Here is a 22,384-nt window from a genome sequence, read left to right on the forward strand (position 1 = left end):
CGAAACAAGTATGTTCTTTCAGTTTCCTGGTGTCGTCCTATGTGAACTATACCCAGATCATCATTTCCAGGTCGGATGGCAGGGATGAGGCTCGGACAGGACAAATTTCGGTCTGTGTGCAGGAAGTCAGTGGATGGATAAAAATGAACTGATTGAAATTAAATGGGGAAATAAACTGAGATTGTTGTGTTTTGAAGGGATAGCTCCATTTGGACTGAACAGTGGTGGGCAGACAATTTCGCCACATCTCCCGTGCCATTAGCGTTGGCCAAAAACCTGGGTATGATGTTTGATATTGCCTTGACATTTGACATTTGACACCCAGGTGAACAGAATGGTTAGCTCATGTTTCTGGATGATTCGACTTTTGAAGACAATCCTACCTCAGTTGCTTAAAGAACTAAGGGTTTCAGTGGATTACTGTAATGCCATGTGTTAGAAATGGGTTTTTTGGTTGGCAGTCAGGTTACCCTCTGTCCAAGCAAGAACCCTCACTCTAGTCAGGGTAAGTCACACACAATCCAAATTACCCTATGCCCACCCTCTGGTAGCTTGGCACGAGCAGTCAGGTTTAACTTAGAAGGCAATGTGTAAAGCGTTTGTGCAATAAATCATACAATAACACAATATAGCACCACAAAAATACACCACACAGTGTTTAGAAAAATAAATAATATTTATCTGGATATTTGCAGGTCAAAACGATCAGAGATGCAATATGAATTTGTAGAGATATCACTAAAAAGAGATTTGAAGTGTCTTAAGTCTTTAAAAAGCAAACAAAGTCTCTTTCAAGCACAAAGTACCTGGTTTGGAGTGGAAAATCTCCGCAGAGGGCCGCAGAGGAGGAGATGCGTGGAAAAATGGTGTGTGCGTCGGTTTCGCCCCTTCACACACGGACTTGCATAGTTATTTTTCATGCGGGGAACATGCGTCATTCTATGGGAGGTAAAATGGTGTGTGCGGCGGTTTCGCCCCTTCACACACGGACTTGCGTCGTTATTTTTCACTCGAGGAAGACGTGCGTCGTTTTCCAGCACGCGGACCGTCTCCTTCAAAGGACATATAAACTACACAGGTACATGTCCTGCCTTTTACCCACACAGCACCCTGCTCTAGGGGTTACCTTGGGCACACATTAGGGGTTATATTTGACTTATATGTAGAAAAAGGGGAGTTTTAGGCTTGGCAAGTACTTTTAAATGCCAAGTCGAAGTGGCAGTGAAACTGCACACACAGGCCTTGCAATGGCAGGCCTGAGACAAGGTAAAGGGGCTACTTAAGTGGGTGGCACAACCAGTGCTGCAGGCCCACTAGTAGCATTTAATCTACAGGCCCTAGGCACACATAGTGCACTCTACTAGGGTCTTACAAGTAGATCAAATAGCCAATCATGGATAAACCAATCAACAGTACAATTTACACAGACAGCATATGCACTTTAGCACTGGTTAGCAGTGGTAAAGTGCCCAGAGTTCAAAAGCCAACAACAACAGGTCAGACAAAATAGGAGGAAGGAGGCAAAACGTTTGGCCAGGTCCAACACCCTGTATTTGAATATCAATCAGCTCTCTCTGGATAAATTGCAAATCATCCAGAATGCGGCCGCATGCTTAGTCCTGGGACTACCCAAACATTCCTCGATCTCAGGAGGGCTGCTTCATCTACCCTTGCTGCCCATTAAGAAATGTGTGTCCTTTAAGGCCCTGTGTTTGATATATAAAGCCCTACATTCTCGGGGCTCGGGCTACCTGAATGCTTCTCTGAACTGGTATGTGCCCCGGAGACATTTGAGATCAGCTGGACGATACAGGGTGGTACCATGGGCCAAGAAAGCCAGGTGGGGGAACGGGCTTTCTCAGTACCTGCCGTAAGGCTGTGGAATTCCATCCATAAATCTATCTGTAGTATTGACGCTTATTTAGTGTTTCATAAACATTTGAAAACATGACTGTTTACTCTTTAGGAGTGGGTAGGGGTTCCACTTGGGGTCAGGATTGACTAGCCGGATTTTGTTTTGCCTGATTTCTCTTCCTTCTTTTTAGCGCTTTGATACGTTTTGGTCTTATGTGCTTTATAAAAGCTACACATACAGTGCAATACAATACTAGCTACTAAGATGAAATAGTTCTACATGTAAATTAAATACTTTATGAAATTGTTGAAGAGATTTTTTCATGTTTAAGATTTTTTTGCATAATTCCTCTTCTTTGGTGATGCCATTTGATTTCTGAAACTGTCTTTTAGGAACAAAGTACAAAACAGCATTTCAGTCTCAGCTTCAGCCTAACACATGGTGATCTTGGGCAATTTACACTCTTTATGGCTCATTCACTGTCAAGCACAAGATAAGATCTTTTCACAGGAAAGAGCCAGTGACATTGTAACACAATTTAACATTGCTTGGTTTTCACTTTGATGTGTAAAGCATATGCTTTATTTATGACTTCTGGGGTATCTCGTTTTGGAAAGTTGGATACGTTTAAAGGCACTTTTTATGAAAGCTTTTGTTTGTTTAGCTCCACATTAATTATGTATTTTATCTGCAACTGTGCCTTTCTCAGAACACATATATTACTGGATACCCACAATTTCCTTCTGTTACCTTGCAGGCACTAGGGCTATGATTTGAATTGAGCAGCAGGTGCAGTGGTACAGGGGCCAAAAGCTCTAGGAAAACCACTGAACACTGGTCATTGCTATATTTTACTACTAAACAAGCAGTCACAAGTTCAGCTACCTTGCAGGCACTAGGGCCATGATTTGAATGGTGCAGCAGGTTCAGTGGCACAGGGGCCAAAAGCTCTAGACAAATCTCTGAACACCAGTTGTTGAAATATATTACTACTAAACAAGCAGTCACAAGCGCAGTTACCTTGCAGGCAATAGGGCAGCAGGTGCAATGGCATAGAAGCCAAAAGCACTAGGAAACCCACGGAACACCGATTATTGCTATGGTTTACTATAAACAAGCAGGTGGTTTACTACAAACAAGCAGTCACAAGTGCAGTTACCTTGCAGGCACTAAGTTCATGATGTGAATGATTCACCAGGTGCAGTGGCACAGAGTCCAAAAGCTCTGGGAAGCCCATGGACACCAATTATTGCTATATTTTACTACTACCCCAACTCAAAACCAGCTATGGCTGATATCTCCCCACTCCCTAGCGAGTGTCTGCCGTCCCAGTACTCCCTGTGGCACGGTGCGAGTTCAGCCTCCTCGGCTGCCACGCTTCCTCATCTTTCCTTTCACCCCTCACAGGCCTTTTCCCCCTCAGGCTTTCTCTTCTTCTCACCTAGGACACTGGCAGACCTTAAAAGTGTACGGATCACCTTTTTTCACTCTGCGGGCAGCTTTTATAAAAAGCTTTTAAAAGTTTCATAAAGTATTTCAGTGCTTTATTAGAGCAGAGGTTACATTGCACAAAGACACTTTTTTATGCACTTGGGAGATTGCATAATTTGGCCACGATCACATGAAGTGGAGCCGATGCAGAGACTCAAACCTGGTTCTTCAAGTGGGCCACTCTTTCTGTTACTTCACATCTTTATTATAGTCATCTTCAACATGTACAAAAAACATTGTTAAAGACAATAGCTTTCGCATAGGCGACACCTATTGGCTTTGCCAATGCTTGTTCTTTATAATTACATACAATAGAAACTTGAAATACATACCTTCAGGATGTGCGCTTCACAAAAACGTCTCTGATTTTACAAAAATGTTGTCCTTGTACAATAGTGACCCATGCCAACCAAAGGGTGCATATAACTCACTTGCCTCTTAGTTCACTATTGGCATTGTCAGGTTGAGTGGAAACATGAACGTTTCAAAATTCAAGTTTGAAAACTATTCCATAAATAACTAATAAGATGCAACAGTTATGCATGTAAATAAAATACATTTTTGGTATTTTTTAAGAGACTTTTCCATATTTTACACATTTGTTGCAGAATATCTTTAAAAATGAAGGTGGCCCAAAAGATAACTGTGCAGGACAACCTAGCTAGTTGCTTTCTTTCATGTTGATTAACTTGTAGATAAATACTTGCACATTTTGAACAGGAGACTGCATGCAAATTTCAGGAGTGAGCTTGTGGCCGCCAGACTATAGATCTACAGAGACGTTATAGTATAGATTATACAACAGAACTGGCTTAAGTGTAGTATGGCTGCAAGTAAAAAAAAAAATGCTTTAAAGCAGTCAGCACTGGCTGTGTTATAAAGCGTATCTTTACTTTTAGCCATTTACAACACGGCTAAAAAACATTGCCAAAACCAACAGATTTTGCATAGGCAAGACCTATTGGTTTTGCCAATACTTGTTGGTATTTCTTATGTTCCTAGTACACGTAGTTGGTAACTGCACTGGGCTGTCCATTCTGAGATATTTTATTTATGGTCCTTAGCAGGCACAGGTTAAAGGGAGAAATGCTGGCGAGATCTGCTGGGATGGACTTTGTTAATCTCATCCAATATCTCATTGTCACTGTGAGATGTCAAGAAGTGGCTGTAGTATGTAGCTAGTCAGGACTGGCAGAGGTGGACTAAATTAGAGTCCTCCATTGGCCAGTGGCCTTTGGCAGAGCTCTTCAATTATTCTCCACCTCATACAGTTGGTAATGTATTACTATGGACTAGTACAGTTCTGGGTGATGGATATGACACTTAGCAGTTTTGTCTTATGGGGGTGTCAAGCAATAAAGGGAATTATTAAGCAGCCTTTATCAACTTCAATCAACTTTCTTACTGCTGAGCGTTATGGTAAAGGAGGAGGTATTAAAAGTTCCTCATGAAGTAACATGTTAACATACTTAAATATCAAAGGTATATTGCAATTTATGGCCCTGGTTTTCTGTAGAGAACAACTCATGGGAAATCTATATATTGTCAGTACCAGCCAGTGAGAACGGTTTATATACAGCTTATATAAGGAGCAGTGTTGGCTGATAAGGGTAAGAAGCCTATCAAACTGCCTGACAACATCATGATAAACATGACAAACACTAACCATTATTCATGACCCTAGCATTAGTATTTGGTACCAACAGAGTAGCATGCTACCAATCCACAAAGCTGTTCAGCACTTCATCAGAGGTAGTAAGTGCTGTCTAGATACCCATTCCATATCTTGACTGGCAGAGTTTTATGAGTGCACTCACTCTTGTCTCAAGGAAAAATAAGAGTCAAACATTTTTTTCGGGTTCACTTGCACTCAAAACAGCAGCAATCTAAAGTTCAGGATGGTTATATCTCAGGTATAACATGTTTCATGCTGAGCAAGTCTGTTGGTGAAGAAACTCAGAAGGCAGTGTCATAAGGCTCCCAGATTTCTGTATTTGCTGATAGCCACATATATACAGAATGAAGCAATCGATTCCTGTGGCAGTCTTTATTTTTCAAAACTGGAAAATACAGAAATGTTATCATATTTTGCTGTCTGCACAAGCTATCACTCATGACTGGCAGACCAGAAACTGTGTGTATTGATTGCCTAGGAATTTAACAAAAGAATATTTCCTCATAAAAGCTAGGAACCGATGATTACTGTGCTGATATTAACATTACTGATGTTTGCAAGTGTGTCCTGATTTACATCTCGTTGGTGGGGTTACTCTGTCACAAAATTTTCAATAGGATTTAGATTTCGGCAGACAGGATATTAGTCACTGTTGTTACGGAGTAACCCCTCTGCTGAGATCTAACTCAGGTCCTTAAACCTTACATGCAGTGAAATGTGAGTGTACATTATGCAGTTATATAAATGTAGAAATATTCTGCGTGCAACTTTGTTTTTTACTATCCAAATATAGGGATAACACTAATCAAATGAGAACATTTAGATATGGATATACAAGGATGAAAGTCGCAAAACTGTAAAAATACAATGGAAAAAGACCCCCAACTTTAGAGCTCACAGTTAGAGTTAAGGCCACTTAAAAGAACTTCATGCAATAGTCAGTGGCTGGGGCAATGTGACATTCTGAATGTCTCCCTCTTATCCAGGTATACATTTCTTATGGTGTTCATCTTATGTATGTCCATTACTTGGAGTATCTCTTGTTGAGCTGGGTGGCTGGAATTGTTTAATATTAGAACAATTCACAGCCATGGCCAAAAAACGTCTACATATGTATCAGTCTAGAGCTATTTTTTATATTTGTGTCCTCCTTACACCTGTCCACCCTTCCAGCTGTTAAATTGTTGGCCTTAGTTAATGCTGACCTTCAGTTTGTATCCCACCAAACTCAACTGAGAATACTTTGTGGGTAACTTTAGCTCAGATTTGCTGTTTTCACCCACATACTTCCACAGGTAGTTTGCTTTAAGGGCCTATAGCAGCATATGATGACTATATGCTAGATCTAGGCATTGCAACTTAAAATTTCTTGTGTTTTGCTTCAAGATGGGATGTGCACAACAGAAGAAATGGGGTCCTTCTTGAGCGAAGCAGCACTCATGAAGAGCTTTGATCACCAAAATGTTCTCCAACTCTTGGGTAAGCCCAACTTTATTTGATTAAGGTTCAAAAACAGCAACATGGTTGGCTTTGAAAAGGAGATTGTGATGTTGTGAAAAATCCAAGTGGAAAAGAGACACAGAGTAGGTGAGGAATTCAGAAGTCAATTGATTGATGCATAGAAAAGATACTAGAAGGAGAAAGGAAAGTATGTGAGATGGAGTTAAAGAGAGATAAGAAATGTGAAATAGTGGAAAGGATGAAATGAAAAGGATGGACTTGAAAAGAAAAGTAGGAAAGAGATATGTGGTGAGCAGTAGGTGAGCTAGAGTCTCAGCAGAATTGTGGAGAACATGATTAAGTAAGACGAAATGATGGGGCGCGACGGAGTGATGCTTTACACTAAGGTACATGTGTTATTTTTGTCTAGGGGTTTCCTTCAGGGACGCCTGTGAGCAGAGGTTTCCGATGCCAATGCTTGTCCTCCCCTTCATGAGACATGGAGATCTGCGCTCCTTCCTGTTGGTGACACAGCACCAGGAGATGCCAATGGTAAGGCATACTATCAACCACTATTTTACACACCATTTTTCACTTAGTTCTTAATGTTTTTGCCCAAAGATCCAGCCTATCCAACCCCAAAATTCTCATTATATAGACTTTTGTTCTTCATATTTACTCTGACTGTAGCCTGCATAATACAGCATCTACATAACTGCCCCTTTAGCCTAGGTGTGTCAGATGTGAGTCTGTGTGGGAGAAATTTTTAAAATATTATCAAGAGTACCACTTACTTTAACTTAGTTCATATTTATGCCAATATCTCGAAGTGGATATCCTCAAGTAAGATGTGGTTTGCCACAGGTGGACCAAGCAGACAAGTCCTATTTAGACCTGTACACCACATCCCAGAATCTTACATAAGGAATGTTGGTGGTCTGCAGCCTTTTGTCGGGTTAGGAGTCTGCTACGATAAAGGAAATCCACATGCATTGGACATGTACACCACATCCCAGAATCTGTGCTATGTAAGGAATATTGGTGGTCTGCAGCCGTTTGTTGGTAGAGGAGTCTGCTATGACAAATGAAATTCACATGCATGAGTATAAAATCTATTACTTCTTAGTAATTCATATCACTAAGAACTACAGGTCTTATCACCTCTACCATGCATCAGACACAAGCCAGTTGGCTAAGCCACCAAACTCCAAGACTTGAAAAATATGCAGCACATCATTTCCCTATATTCCATTCCAAAGGATAAAACATCATGCCACAGCTTAGACATCCTGCACACACAGCAGAATGTGAAGCAATACTTCTCCCTTTCCCAAAAAATCACAAGCAGGCTAAAATACTGTACACTGATACACACTACCAAACATCCCAGTAAATCCACAGAACCACATAAAATATTGCATGGCAGTGCACCGCCACACTCCGATCATAAAAGATATTTTGCTCATAACAGGCAAAATCACTCTTTGATAAATGTGAGTAATGACCATGTCAATGTAGTCACTGAATTCCGTTGCTCCACAACGAGTCAAGGCCCAGTTGCAATTCAACCTCGTCCAGCACAGAAGGTCTCGATGTTCTGTCTCTATGTCTTCAATGTACTCATATAAAAAACAACACAATGTATTCACAGAATAACTAATCCCGCAATAGACCGACCCACTTATCATGTAATCTCCTTTAGCAAAGTGATCCCCAGCCCTAAGCCAACCCACATGCAGAGCTAAACAGTACACCACAACATGCATTATTGCATCTTCTCAGTTGAACCCACCAACTTCAGATCAGTCAGCGAAAACACAAGGCAAGAAATCACTTAACAAAAACGTCTTTACACCCATAATAAGGGAACTCCTAAAATATGTAAGGTGCTTCAGTAACAGACCTTTAACCAAACGTTAGCTGAAATCTCCAATTCCTTAAAGTATCCAACTTAGTGCCATACAAACAAGCAAAATGTGGCAACTGATTATCCTTGTAATTGGCCAAACAAAAATCTCTCAAATATGTGTTTTGCAAAGAGAACTCGTTGGGATAAGCTGGGCAGATGCACCTCTTAGAGACTGCAGAACTAGTATAATCTGATGTGACTAACCACAAACTTCCACTCTAAACATTCTTTTTGGGATTAAACTTCCCCAGCAAGTCAGGGTCAACATAGGGGCATGGTGTGGTGTTTGCATACAAAGTCCTTTTTGCATTGTTAGGGCCACCTAAAGTTAGGGGCGTAGTTTCAGGGGTGTGGGTGTTTGAATTGTGACACCCCACAAATAAGTGCATTCTTGACTTGGTAGTTGGGTCAGAGGGCCGTAAGCCAAGTTTGCCATGTCTATGTATGTGTGTCTCATCATCCTCATCTGACTTAAAGCAGTGCCTATTTAGGCATTTGGGTGCTGGTGGGAACCACCGGCACCCTTTTTTGGGGACTGGCACTTATTTTTCCTCATCTGACATTGTACCAGAGAAAGAAAGAAAAAACGCACAAAGGAGAAAGAGAAAGACAGAATTACTTGACAAAGAGGGTAAGCAGGAAGCTGCAAGAGTGAGACAAAGGGGCGGGGGGTGTCTGGTAGTCAATTAAAAAGACATGCAATGAGTTCCAGGCTACACAGCCTTGGAATTTGGCGCCTCTGTGCCGGCTGCGGACTTATGAGCAAGCTTTGGGCACCAGGACTTATTCTTCTACAAATTAAGCATTAAGATTTGGGTTGTTGCACCAACAAAATCTGAAACAGAGGTGGACTGTAACAATTAAAAAACAACTTATGTCTGATTGAAAAGCAGTCAGAGAGCTGCACTCACAGTTTTCCGATCTCTTATTGGTGGTGAATGCCCTTTGTGATATCACCCCTCCACCTTACCAACCAGTGCAATGTTAGTTGGGAAATTTGATATTCACATCCCCCAAATCTCACTGACTAAGCTATGCCTCGCCAAAAGACTCTTGGTAAATCTGTTGTCTCATTCTTGAATGTCATGCAGTCATTGGAAACATCCTTGTATAAGCCAGACAGAGAATAACCCTAAAAACACACACACACACGCGACTGCGCTCCTTAAAATGGGTACCCAAAGAGCACAAAGATACCGCTGGGCATACCGTAAGCACACTAGCACCACATACATGCACAAATGAAGCACATGCATACAGTTTCTGGAGTCACCAGAATGTCCATACAACATGTCATGCCACTGACAACAAAATTCCACCTCACGCAGTCTGTTTAATGCAAGGGATGTAGTGCAAGCGTGTCAAAAAACAAGCTGCACCACAAAAAGTATAGGTAGAACTGGTGCAGAAAGAAATATTCACAGACTCCACTCAAAAGGGCCACTGTCCCCTAAGGACGATTACTGCTCCTTTTTGAACTGCTATAGCAAACCTCTCGATGGCTTCAGCTTGGTTTTATATTTTTCCTTCTCGGGCACACCTCATCATCATCCATGTCCCCACATACACCACAGAAGATTGGACTCTGAACATTTTTCCTGGGTGGCTCTCTGGCTTCTAGACACTTTGCTGTCCAAGCCGGCTGGCAGGCTGATAACACTCTTACACCAAACACAGCAGTTGAGCTGCGCGCAAAGCGGTTGTTGGCCACAGGACTGCAGGCAACTCTGTATTGCTCTAGAACTCAAACCAACTCTACAAAGGAGCTTCTAGTGGAACACTTTTCTTCTCACTCGCTTCAGATTCATTTCCCCATCATATATTTTCTACCATTTCCAATCATCACAGATGTCAAAATGCTGAAAATTCTTGCATACAGGTACAAATACAGTTTTTTATTGTTTGTGTTTCAGGTTGCAGGTGTCAGGTACTTAGAGCTTAAACCAAAGTCATCAATGGCATAAATGTGACAACAATCCCACACTGTGGGTGTCTCTGACTCGATTGGAGCTAATGGGGCAGTATTGCGTTCATGCTTGATTAATGGTGCCCCATTGTACTCTAAAAGGCCTGGAGCCTCCCACGGAAATGCCAGAGTGACTGAATGGCAAATCCTGCCCAGCACATAGGTTTCATGCAGCAAGATCCGCCGGAAGCAGCAGGAGCTACCAGCTAATCCCTCCTTCTGAGACAGTCAAACAGCTAGACTTCTCCTGGCCATAGCACCCTCACCAAACATCCATTCCATGTATTCCACGCTGATGGAAGTTGAATCCTTACATAGCTCACTCACAAAACACTATAACACAACAGAGTCCCTGATAACGGAAAGTTTATCCGTGGGCCCAAAGTCTGGACTTGCCACTAACATCCTCTATTTCCTGTAGGGAGCCTTACAGTGCTTAATTTGTAAATAAAAAGGTGCCGGTGCTCAAAGTTCTCCTCTTAAACACGCGGCTGCTGCAATTAAATGTCGATACACGAAATTCTGAAGTCATCTCAGGCCTCTTCAATCCATATAAAGCCACTCCCTGCCCCTTCAGCTCACTCTTACAGCTTTCTAATTTCTCCCTTTGTGACCCTTTTTACGTTTTTTACTTCCTCGGTCTTTCCAACATGTGCCTTTTGCTCGCAGCAAATGAGTGAGGCAGACTAATAAACCCCGGCCCTCTAAAATATGTGCTGGTGCTCAGCACCGGAAACAACAAGCACAAATTAAGCACTGGAGGCTTACCATTTGCTGATGCAGGTCTTTAAATTTTACCTGTTTTGTTCTAACCTTTATTCATTCAATCCTTCTTGTGTTCTGGCTTAATTATGTTATTGAAAATGTAAGTCTCAGATATTTAGCATGAAGTCCCTTTTTCAGAGCACATTTCCATAATCCTCTGCAAGCTGTAATATAGCAGGCTTCCTCAATCTCGAATGGTTTTGAGCCTTGCCATTGGTCCGCAGGAAAAATAAAGTGACAAAGGTCCGACCAGAATTACCTTTAATGGCTTTTGTCACTTTCATTTAAATATTCGAAACATATTCATTTAGAATTATAGAAAACACAACAAAGTTTATGTAGTATCTTTTAGTAGAAATATATTGGTTTATTAAAAAATTGAACCTTTCTGAAATTAGCATACCAAAGTGGGGGAATAAGCCCTGTCTCAATCCGTTCCTCTTAATGACAGCATATGTGTCCTCTTATTTACCGTATCCTATTTCAAAATACCTTTGTACAAAAACCCTTGTTTTGTTTTCAATAGAAAATATACATTTTCGAATATTTACTATACAAGTTGCAGAACATTTCAAAATGGTCCTTGTTTTCTTCATTTGTACATAGTGCTTCGTATTACAATATTTGATGTTTCTAAGCACTCTAATTAGAAGGCATCACCATTACCATCTTTCGTGGTACTCATTTTGTAAACCATGGAAGAAGATATGGATGTTGTGCGACTTTAAACTTGTGAGGTATTTTTCATATAAGATGCCAGCAGCAAGAGAATAACTGGATGTAGATTTGGTTTATTATCGCATATGTGATTTATTGCTGAAGTTCATACACATACATTTGGGACCATTTACGTTTTCACCTAGAAAACTTAGAACAGATAAATTTTGAACACATGCATTTCGACAAGATGAGGGAACATCCTACGCCTGGTAGTCATATACAATGCTTCCGGCATTATGCCTTCTATGTCACAGTTTGATTAGCATTTTTGTAGAGCGCTCATAAAACTATTTTTTTAATTCAAAAGCTCAGAGTGGTAGAATTTTGAAATAGAATCACAGTCTAAGATAAATCAAATGTTGGATTGGGAGGGCCCACATTTATTCGATGGCTGCCTGTACCTTTTCGTTGTCCACGCTGATTGGATCTGAACATCCTCCTTCTGATACCCTCTCCATTGAAGGTCCTCCTGTTCTGTAGCAATGTCTTCATGATATTTTGATATGCCTTGGTCATTGATTGTGTATAATGGTCTCATGCTTGATTCCTCTGCTTTTATCCCCAAGACTGTGCCACTCCGCATCCTGGTGGGCTTCCTTGTGGACATTGCCGCAGGAATGGAATACCTCAGCAGCAGGGGTCTTATCCACCGGGACCTGGCAGCGCGAAACTGCATGTGAGTAGGTAACTGTGGCAGGAAGTGGGACTGCATAAAAAATTGTACCAGAAAGAGAGAGCAAATTTAAAAGTTTTTTTCCCCACAGTGGGCAAGTGATGAAAATTTGTCATAGAGGGGACCATAGGAACTCAATCCACTCCCTGCCACCCGCTCCCTCCTCCTCATTAAGTCCTAAAAAGAGTGAGACACAGACTCACCTAGTGCAAGGAAGGCAGAGTCTGCTCCTGGGAGCGAGAAAAAGGGGGACGGTGCAATTCCACTACACCCTCTAGAAGGGAGATACACGAGAACCTCCTGGGTGAAGAGGGACCATGAACTCCACCAAAAGAAGAGCAAGGTCGCCTGAGGGAGAGCAGGATTGGAATCTGCCACCAGAACCCTCCCTCTCTCTCAAATCAAAAGCAGGGTCGGCTGGGACAGGTAATAGGCACAGGCACCCAAAAAAGTGCCCCTGTTAGTGAAATCGATAGCTCAAATATTGACCCACATAGCACATAGGGGTATTTCTAAACGTAGAAAGACATAATATATAGGTGTTTTGCTAGGTATGGGGGACTGAAAAGAATTAGTGTAGTCTCCACTTAACATTTATGGTTCTGTTAGGGAAGTCAACAGTAAAGCCTGGCCCATCACATCATAAAATGAGCCCACAAGCAGCCAAAAAGCCAACCCGCACACTGACCAGCGCTTCTGCCACTGTCAGATTTCCCTGTTTGCCAATCCGACCCTGATCAAAAGGTATGGATCCTCTCAGAGGTTGCTAAGAATGTTGGAAATGCCTGCCTTGAAACCCCAGGAGCTGACCTCAAAGTGTAAAAAATATCATTCTGTACCCAGAGTCTAGGGTAATCGCCCAGGTTTCCTGTATTAGCATTTTTGAATGTGTGCAGCAGAAGCTCCCAAATTAAACATTCTACATTACAGCATTAGATGCATAAGAAACAGAGTGCATTTATGAGCATATCTCTTAATGTAGAAAGCAACACAGGCACAATATATAAATTGAAGGTTATATCTACGTTAAAGCGATATATTTGTAGCTCAATGTAATAACTACAAAGATGTAGTAGTCAGAAAAGATGACAAAGCAAAAAAGGTGAAATAGTGACATGTTGAATTCAGACCTGCCAACTTGTAAACACAGAGAGGAAGGGGCCTGGCCTTGGAGGAGCGTGGTTTTGTGCCATACTCCATTTGCGAGGCATTTTTCCTCCCCATAACCACTTAAAAAAATCCAAAATATTCTTAGTTTGTTGCTGATGTCATGAAGTTTATACACACCCTTTAATGGACAACTGCTATGTGAAGGGTCCAAAAACGAGCTGGAAACCCACTCTATAAAGAGTTTCCAGACCACCTTTTGATCAACTGTGTGAAATCGGCTCATTTGTTATTACTATCAAAGCAGTTTAGGAACTCCCCACTGTCATGGCATCTGAAGATCTCACTCTAAAGTAAAGCCAGAAGTTCACTTGGGCAAATACTTATTCAAGGGGGAACTGGTTGTACGGGATGTGAGCGTCTTAGAATTACAACAGTATCTTGATGGCTTTGCAACCTATGGCACAGCATCAGGGGACTTCATCAGGAGCATTTCTGCGGCTGGCAAGACATTTTTGCTGTTGAGTTAACAACCTTGGTCCTTTACATAGATCATAAGCTAGATGTAAGACTTCTCAAGGTACACAACAGTCTGCTCATATACAATCTTCAAACAGTTCATCTAGTAGGAGGACTCCCTAACATGCTACATCTTTGAAAGTTATGCAGTTAAATCTGGCAGTCTTCACACTAGCAGCTCTTATTGTAGGCACACTCAAGAAGCAATTGCAAGTCAACTAGTTTCTTACTTGATGCACAGCCATCCTTTAGAACAGTTATTTTGCCATGTGCCTATGGACAGCTACTACTATACCGCAAAGTAAGAGCTAAGAGAACCTTGTTGCTAGGATGGAGAATAAATGCTTCTCCATGCCCCACCACACCTCCTATCCTGAGGCACCATTCTTTGTCCTCAGCATCATCTCTCTTATTGTGTATTATAATTATGGACTTGATTTAGGGTGTGACAATTTTATCTCTGTCCGTCAGATTGGTGACCAACCCAGTGATGATCTCTCGACCTTCAGAGGAACGCCATCACATCAGCTCCTCTGAAGGTATCAAGTGTTTGGTGGGCAGCTGTCATCCATTTTGATGGCTCGCCATCAATCTTTTTGTTTTTCAAAAACCGAAGTCTCAAAAAAGTTGTTTGTTTTAGGAAAACAAATAAATAATGACACCCACACCCAATGATTTTTTTTATTGATGTGGAAGGGGTTGCCATAATTTTAATGTTTCTGTATATCACTGCTAGGTTTGCTCTGGTCACGCTGGACAGAAAAAAAGCTCTCAGACTATCTGTCTGAAATAGGGCGGGTGTGTGATGCCCTTACTCCGACAGCCAGATCTTCATGAGGTCATAGATGGAGCCAAAGGAGGCACTACTGGCGGAAAGCTAACAGTCGGCCTGAATTACAGTAGGGTGGGCTGACCGGGATTTGGGGGACAGGGAATTCAGGGCCTGATTTAGAGTTTGGCAGAAGGGTTATTCTGTTACCACGGTGATGGGTATACTGTCCTCCGAAATATAAATCCCATAGAATATAATAGGATTTATTTTTGGGCAGGCGGGATATCCTTCACCGTTGTGGTAGAGTAAGCCCTGTGCCAAACTCTAAATCAGACCCCTGTTCACGTTTTTACTTTGCCTGCAAGCTCTAAATCATGCCCATATGTCCAAGAAAAATGACATTCCCTTACTTGACCATTATGAATATTGACTAATAGGGAATTAAAAAAAAAAATCAGTCTGAAGCTGGTGTGTCGCCCACTGCCAACCTTTAGATATATGGCATCCTGTTCATATTACACGATGTGAACATAATAACATGCAACTGTGAAGCGCAGCCATCACAAAGCTACTTTATGTAGACAACTCAGTTCTTTTAGTCAGGAATGAAAATACGAGTGCCACTCTTGGAGTGTGTGATAAAATACTGCAATAAGTTCAAATCAAAATGAGAAACCGCAATCAAAACCAGAATGTGAAGTGCTCAAAAGAAGAGCATCCCAGACACCAGTAATGAAGGTTTCATTCACAGATACAAAACAGATGCACCTGAGTAAGTTCTCATGTGCTTTAATGGTATAATACAGGCACGAACCATGCACACGTCCCCACTCACAAAGGTCCCACTAGGGTAGCAAGTGGCAATCACCACACACACAACAGATCGACCTTCTGCATCAGTTGTGCAGACTTTCACCATACTCACACAGAACCGTCAGCAGACCTGCATGCATCTCTTTTACATTACAAATGGTACAGCACAGGCAGCACTGTAAATGCTACTCATACACATATAAAGTTGATACAGCAGCACAAGCTTTATTCATCATGCCAAAAGGACAGGTCATTTACTTAGACATCGTGTTGTCGTCAATGTCAATCTGCAACTCACACATCAAAGGACAGGTGGGAAATCTAAGGTTTTTTCAGAAGGAATCTTCTTTAATCCAATGGGGAATTGCCCATCCTGATCAAGAGAGATGAGTGAAACTATTAAACAGACAGGAACCGTTCTCTCACTGATCACGGACGACCGGAACTGGTTACATCAAGAGAAATCTTGACATTTGCATTCAAATATAGCACCCAAATGCCTACCAATCTGTACCAAATATCTGATTTTGATAGCAGCTTCATGCTTAATTGTTTGGAACTTTTGCACTTTGGAAGCTAGATACCCGGCTTTATTAAGGGCAACTCGAGACATTTTAAAAATGTAAGTTCCCCTAGGTGTCACCAAGCAATAGACCATATACTTCCTCAAAAGAAGCACTACTTAATAGACATTTGCTGGGCAGAATATGCTGGCAAAGACTGTGACCACTCGCTAAAGCACAAAGTAATGAGTGAAACCAGCAAAACTGGCCTCCATATATTTTTTAGTATTTTATGGATACTTAATAAGCACTCATGTCCTCATATACAGTGTCGCTTGGTGTGATTGCCACAATCAGCATAGGACCATGGGAGCCACAGCCTTAGAAGGCACTTAAAAGGCACTAAATAACTTGTTACACGGGGCCTCATAACTCCAAATTCTGGTAATAACAGTAGTTAACAGCCCCATTGTTTTTAATCTGGAGTATTCAGATGCTGAAAGCTGTTATAAGCTCCAGGTGAAAGTCCAGGCCAGAATGAGGAGATACCGGTGGGATCGGACATTCAATGAATCCCCTGGTAATTTCTAATTTTTAGTGGATTCTCAAGGTGCACCTCGTAATGTGCCAGATTTTCAATCACATTGATCCACATTGAGTTATCAGTACCCCGATTATTGGTAACTATGGAGATGGGGAAAGTACAACCTATTTCTCAGAATACATTTACTGAGACCCATAGTGACCTCACTAAACGAGAAGCAGAAGGGAGAACCTACTGTAAAAACATAGGTTCCTGTGGAATGCCATCTTGTATGGAAATGGGATCCGTTATAGTGCTGTGGAAACGTTGAGAAGGTGACATCCCAAGAAACTAACGCATTGAGGGCAGGTTTGGAATTACTATGAATCTGAAATATCAGTTCCACAAGACACTTATGAAAATGACTGCATGTAGCTAACGATGGCCTCACATGGCAGGATTCCGAAAAATAACCTATGACTACAGCTCTCGCACGTTCACAGCAGAGATAAAGGCAGCGGTTACAGTCTTTGAGAAAGGGGCCTTAGAGAGGGAATAAATCCCCTCAAGGAAAATGTTGTGAAAACGTAGGCCACCGATTCTCAATAAAAAGAAAAATATTTACCATACCATGTAAATACGGATATTGTTGTGGGGGTTATTTAACCGGGTAGAATAAATACTTCGTATTCTGAGTCTTCTTTGGGAAATTAGGGTTTGCATACAAAATCGGTGTATACTGCACCAGAGACCAAATCTATCACATCGTTTCTGCACATTTTTCACCTACAAGTTTTACCACTTTTTTCTGGTGAAATTTGTCTGGAAAATCAAAATCCTCTTTGTGCAGGAATTTGGACTTTAATTGATACCTCAGTTCAATTTCCATTCATCTTTATTCGATTTGTAGAAAAAAAATACAATACAATTCGATCACTTCAAACTCATAGTAAAACAATATCAAGAACAAAGTTTAAATGTTAACACCACCAAAAACTCCATAGAAATGCTATCCATGAACATAGATGGCAAATAAAAATGCTTACAATACCAAAGTAAAACCAGTCAATTTAATTATTATAAAAGGTTACAAGTGTTCATTTCTCACAATCAAAAAGGGGGAACCCACAATATCATTGATTCAGGCCCTAGGTACACAGCGAGGGATTGTGAGCCAGATGTACGAAAATGCAATTTTGCATTTCCTAAATAGCACTTCATAGAAATCGCTATTTAAGAAATGCAAAATGCAATGTAGACACTGATTTCCTGTTGCATTTGAGTCAATGGGACGGTTTTGCATTTCCTAAATAGCAATTCTTATTAGGACATCGCTATTAAGGAAATGCAAAACCAAGCATGGCAATGAGAAAAAAGGCCCCCTTGGTGCACCCCAAAAATAGGGATGCACCTGTAGAACACACATATGCCTAAGGGGCATGTGCATGCTCTATTGCAATTAAAAAAGAAAACAATTTGGGGTACTATTTTGAAATTACACCTGGTTACCATCGACTTCACATCATGGTAATTGCATTTCCTAAATGCCCAAGTCGCATTTAGGAAATACATGGTACATCAGAATAGGAATTGCAAATAGGATATTCCTTGTTGCGATTTCCTATTCTGGGAATCGCAAATTCCGATTTCTACAGGGTAGAAATCACAATTTGTGCTGCCTTAAAGGGCTTTGTACATAAGAAAAGTCCAGTTTTCATTTTTCTTAACGGCCCAAAACAGCGATTCGGACCATCAGGAAAAGCAAACAGGCTTCGTACATCTGGCTGTTAGTTACACTGAGCAAAAACATCTACAAAAGCAGTTATACAATAATAGCTCATGAAGATTCCATGAACTATATAAGGTCCAAAACTGCACAGACCGGCACTAAATGCGTGGGAAAGGCCCATAAACCATCAGCTTCAGAATTTCAAGGTCCTTTAAAACTGGCTTCAAGTAACCTTGTTTGAGATAAGTTTCACAATCATTTTGTGAACTAGGTTTGTCTGACATGTTTTACACACCCGACACTTTACTTAAATCTAATACTTGAACATAGATATTCATACTGGGCTAACAGAACATCACCATTCTCTTCCCCCAGGCAGCCCTGGAATGTCGACTGAAGTCTCCTTAAAAGTAAATTAAGAGTGGTCATGGGTTCCTTTAATAACCAAACTAGTCTGAGGCCATCATTATAATGATGGGTGAGCGCTATACAGGCAGCTGGAATGTTAGCCCTAGGCAGTGGGAAATGACCTACGACAATCAAACTATTAAAGCATTACGATTCCCCACTCTGTCTCCTTTATGTAGCCCTGTGAGAACGATGATGAAAAAGCCTTAGTTGCAAATAAAGAATCAATGACTGAAGCGCCTCCCCACCCTCTGAAAGGGGCCCAGTGTGGGCCATTTCTAATAAACATACAAACTATATCAAGGAGATCATGTGTGGCAAGGTAAGAGCATAACTCTTTCCTTCTAAAGTCAGGCTGACCATAATAAACAACTTGATCCTCAATCTCTTGCTCCTCAGGATTGGCTGCTAGTTTAGCATTAAAATCCTCACACAGAAGGTAATTTAGTTGCGAACGAACCACCTCCTCAATTGACTTCAAGAGGGCTAAAAAGGAAAGCCGATTCTTAACATAAACACATACAAAATTGGTAAAATCATTATTATAAAAATTGACCGAATAGAGCTAAAAAGAACTCAGGGTATGTTTAATAAGCAGCGCTTGAATTACAGGACTCTTTGGTCTAAGACCAAAACTTCAACATTAATATTCAATTGGATCCAAATAGATAGACCACCCTTAGCCCTGCCAGAAGTAGAAGGGGCTGCAGGACAGGAATAACATGCAAAACCAGCGCACAAAATAGGAGTAGTAGCCCAGGTTTCCTGTAATGCTGCTAAATCATATTTAGCAATAAAATCGAGCCAGGCCGGATTTATTATCTTATCCCTAAGACCAGAAATGTTCCTACTCGGCAACGAAAAAGGCCCAATAGGACTGATAACTCATATTCAGGACCTTCAGAAAGCAACTGAAAATAGACAGTAACCACTGTCAAATGAGTCTAAATGGGAGGTGACAGAACTATGATGGAAACAAATTTGGATGCAGTTTTCTAAATATATTCAGATACTGCTCCAGGAACTTGTCCAAGGATACGTTTTCCTTTCTCACCCGTATTTTCTACCTTCTTTATCTCTACTAAACCCTTTCTCTTTCTCCAAAGGCAATTCTACTGTGTGAATTATTACCTATACAGTTTAATGTTTTGGGTGCAAACACCAAAAGCTTGAATGTGTTACTAAGTGAAACTCTGAAATGAGCCACAGCTCCTACCTGTGCCTTTGGGTGATCCTCCAGAATTTGTAGCTCAGTTACTTCTTCTGTGGGGCCAACTTGAAGCAATTGCAGTGCACGGTTCGCAATGGGCTCTATTCTGGTATTAGGATGGGTTTTATAAAGTAGAAGTGGGAAATCCAGTCAGCTTTTTAAGATATTCATTATGAATATGTATGAGTTGAACGTACAAGTTGCATCTCACAGGACATTTATTATACAACATTATGCAAATACTTGGAAATTTGTTGGTCATTCTGAAAAGCGTCTATATTTTCATGTTGGGTTGGTTGGTTGTGGAAGCCTTCACTAATTAGTATTTATAAACATCTTTCCTCAGTGGTGAAATTGGGATGGGAACTGCCAAAGACAGAGAAATTAGATCTCTGTGCCACAGATGTAGGTAGGGGATGAGAGGCATATGTTTACATTTTTGTTAATTTCTACTCTCCTCCTAAAAGGTTGCAGGAAGACCTGCGGGTATGTGTGGCTGACTTTGGACTCTCCAGAAAAGTTTACAGCAAAGATTATTACCGGCAGGGTGTGGTGTCGCGGATGCCAGTGAAGTGGATGGCAATTGAAAGCATCACAGAGTATATCTACACAACCAAAACGGATGTGGTAAACTGCTCTTTTTATTAATGAGTGTCACTAATGCCTGGTTGGTTACACTGTTAGCCCTATTCATCCTTCCTGCCTCTGTGCCTGGATCTCCTTCTTTGTTCTGATAATGCTGTACTAGGGCTGCTTCTGGTAAGAGCACAAAGCTCTTGGCCTTTGTCTATCTCTCCTTGTTGCATCGAGTGTGCAGACTGTTCAGCACTCATGCTGGTCCTGGGCTTCCCCAGGGCTCGCATGTATTTCCTTAATTGTCAATGTCTCTCCATAGGTGGTGATCTTCATTAAAAATAAATGTTCAGTTCTAATGTCTATCTCCTTCCACCCTCTATCCCTGTGCCTTCCTAGTTTGGCGTGAGTGAGCTGCACAAACTCAAGCCCTTTTACAGTTCTGAAACCCTCATGCTGCTGCCTTCTTTTTTGTATGTTTATCGCTGCAACACTTTCAGTCTATCTGTTTTTGTTTTCCTTAGTGGTCATTTGGAGTCACTATGTGGGAAGTCTTGTCCTGTGGGAAGACCCCATACCCAGGCGTTGCGAACCATGAAATGTACCTGCACTTGCAAGGGGGGCATCGCATGGAGAAGCCCCCAATGTGTCCAGATGAGTTGTAAGTATTTGAAGTATCCCAGAAAGGAAATCCTCTACTGATAAATGGATTACTGCATATTCTGTAGATCTGTAGCTGTTTGATACATCCTATCCCGGTCCAGTTCTTCAGTTGTTCTCATATACTGGGCCAGGAACTTAAGGGACAAATGAGAAATATTAAAGCAGTTGTACACAAGTGCTGAATAGCGGGAAAGAATGGTGCAATTAATAGGTGGAAAAAACATTCACATAGCATGATTCTAGTATGGGTGGCACACCAGCGAACCATATCATTGGACCCAGTACTGTGTGTGTGTGTCTCATGACTTTAGGCTTTTCACTTTCATTAACTGTTACTTAAGCCCAGGCCCTGTTGGACTTTGTGCTGTTCAAATGTAGAGACTGAGGTGAAGGCAGACAAATAAGCCATTCCCCATTTCTCACTCCTTGTCACATTAATTGTCTAGGGCTGTTTTTGATCTGCCTGTCCACATCCATAGGCCAGCCAACTTCTAAAATAATGTGACTGTATGCCAGGTGGAGGTGGGGCCTTGAAAGGGTGGGGCTTTGTGTCAAGCACAACCTGCAGCACTTCTACCCGCCCCCAATCATCCCATCACAAAAAAAACATAAAAGCTTTTAAGATGTCTTGGGGAGGTTTCACACTCTGTAATGGACACCAGCAGTGCATGGCAATCTGCATGAGTTGTCCCTCTTTAAGGAGTTTTCCAGCTCATCTTTTGGTCCATTGGGTATAATTGGAGGAGACCATGTGAAGGAAACTGATATCATGTGTCACATGGTGGCGTGTGAGTTCACAGATCTGCATCCCACTGATGTCCTCTGCCACTGAGCATGGCAATCACTCACACACAGTTTTAGTCCAAGGGTAAAAATAGATGAAGCTGCACATTGTGCCGCTCTCTTTTACCTTGTGTTCCGTATGTGCCTGCCAACAGCAATCTAATGTACTTGCATGTTCTCCCTATTGCAAGAACATATCAGAGCTTATATCTCTGTTCTGATGAGGGCCTGCATGCTCAATGACACCCTGACCTACAACACCCCATCTTTCTAATATGCCATTGGAT

At 41.4% G+C, this 22,384-nt stretch overlaps 1 protein-coding gene across 1 annotated transcript in view; it reads left to right on the forward strand.

Moving 5' to 3' along the window:
• LOC138259928 (ephrin type-A receptor 4-like) overlaps positions 1-22,384 on the forward strand; it is a 204,999-nt gene that overhangs the window by 163,897 nt on the left and 18,718 nt on the right. The window contains exons 9-13 of the mRNA XM_069207916.1: positions 6,408-6,500; positions 6,892-7,013; positions 12,388-12,497; positions 20,546-20,705; positions 21,176-21,312. Of these exons, the coding sequence (XP_069064017.1) occupies positions 6,408-6,500; positions 6,892-7,013; positions 12,388-12,497; positions 20,546-20,705; positions 21,176-21,312 (622 nt within the window). The remainder of the gene's footprint in view (positions 1-6,407; positions 6,501-6,891; positions 7,014-12,387; positions 12,498-20,545; positions 20,706-21,175; positions 21,313-22,384) is intronic.

This window comes from Pleurodeles waltl, chromosome 9 (assembly GCF_031143425.1).
Source record: "Pleurodeles waltl isolate 20211129_DDA chromosome 9, aPleWal1.hap1.20221129, whole genome shotgun sequence".
Taxonomy (NCBI): domain Eukaryota; kingdom Metazoa; phylum Chordata; class Amphibia; order Caudata; family Salamandridae; genus Pleurodeles; species Pleurodeles waltl.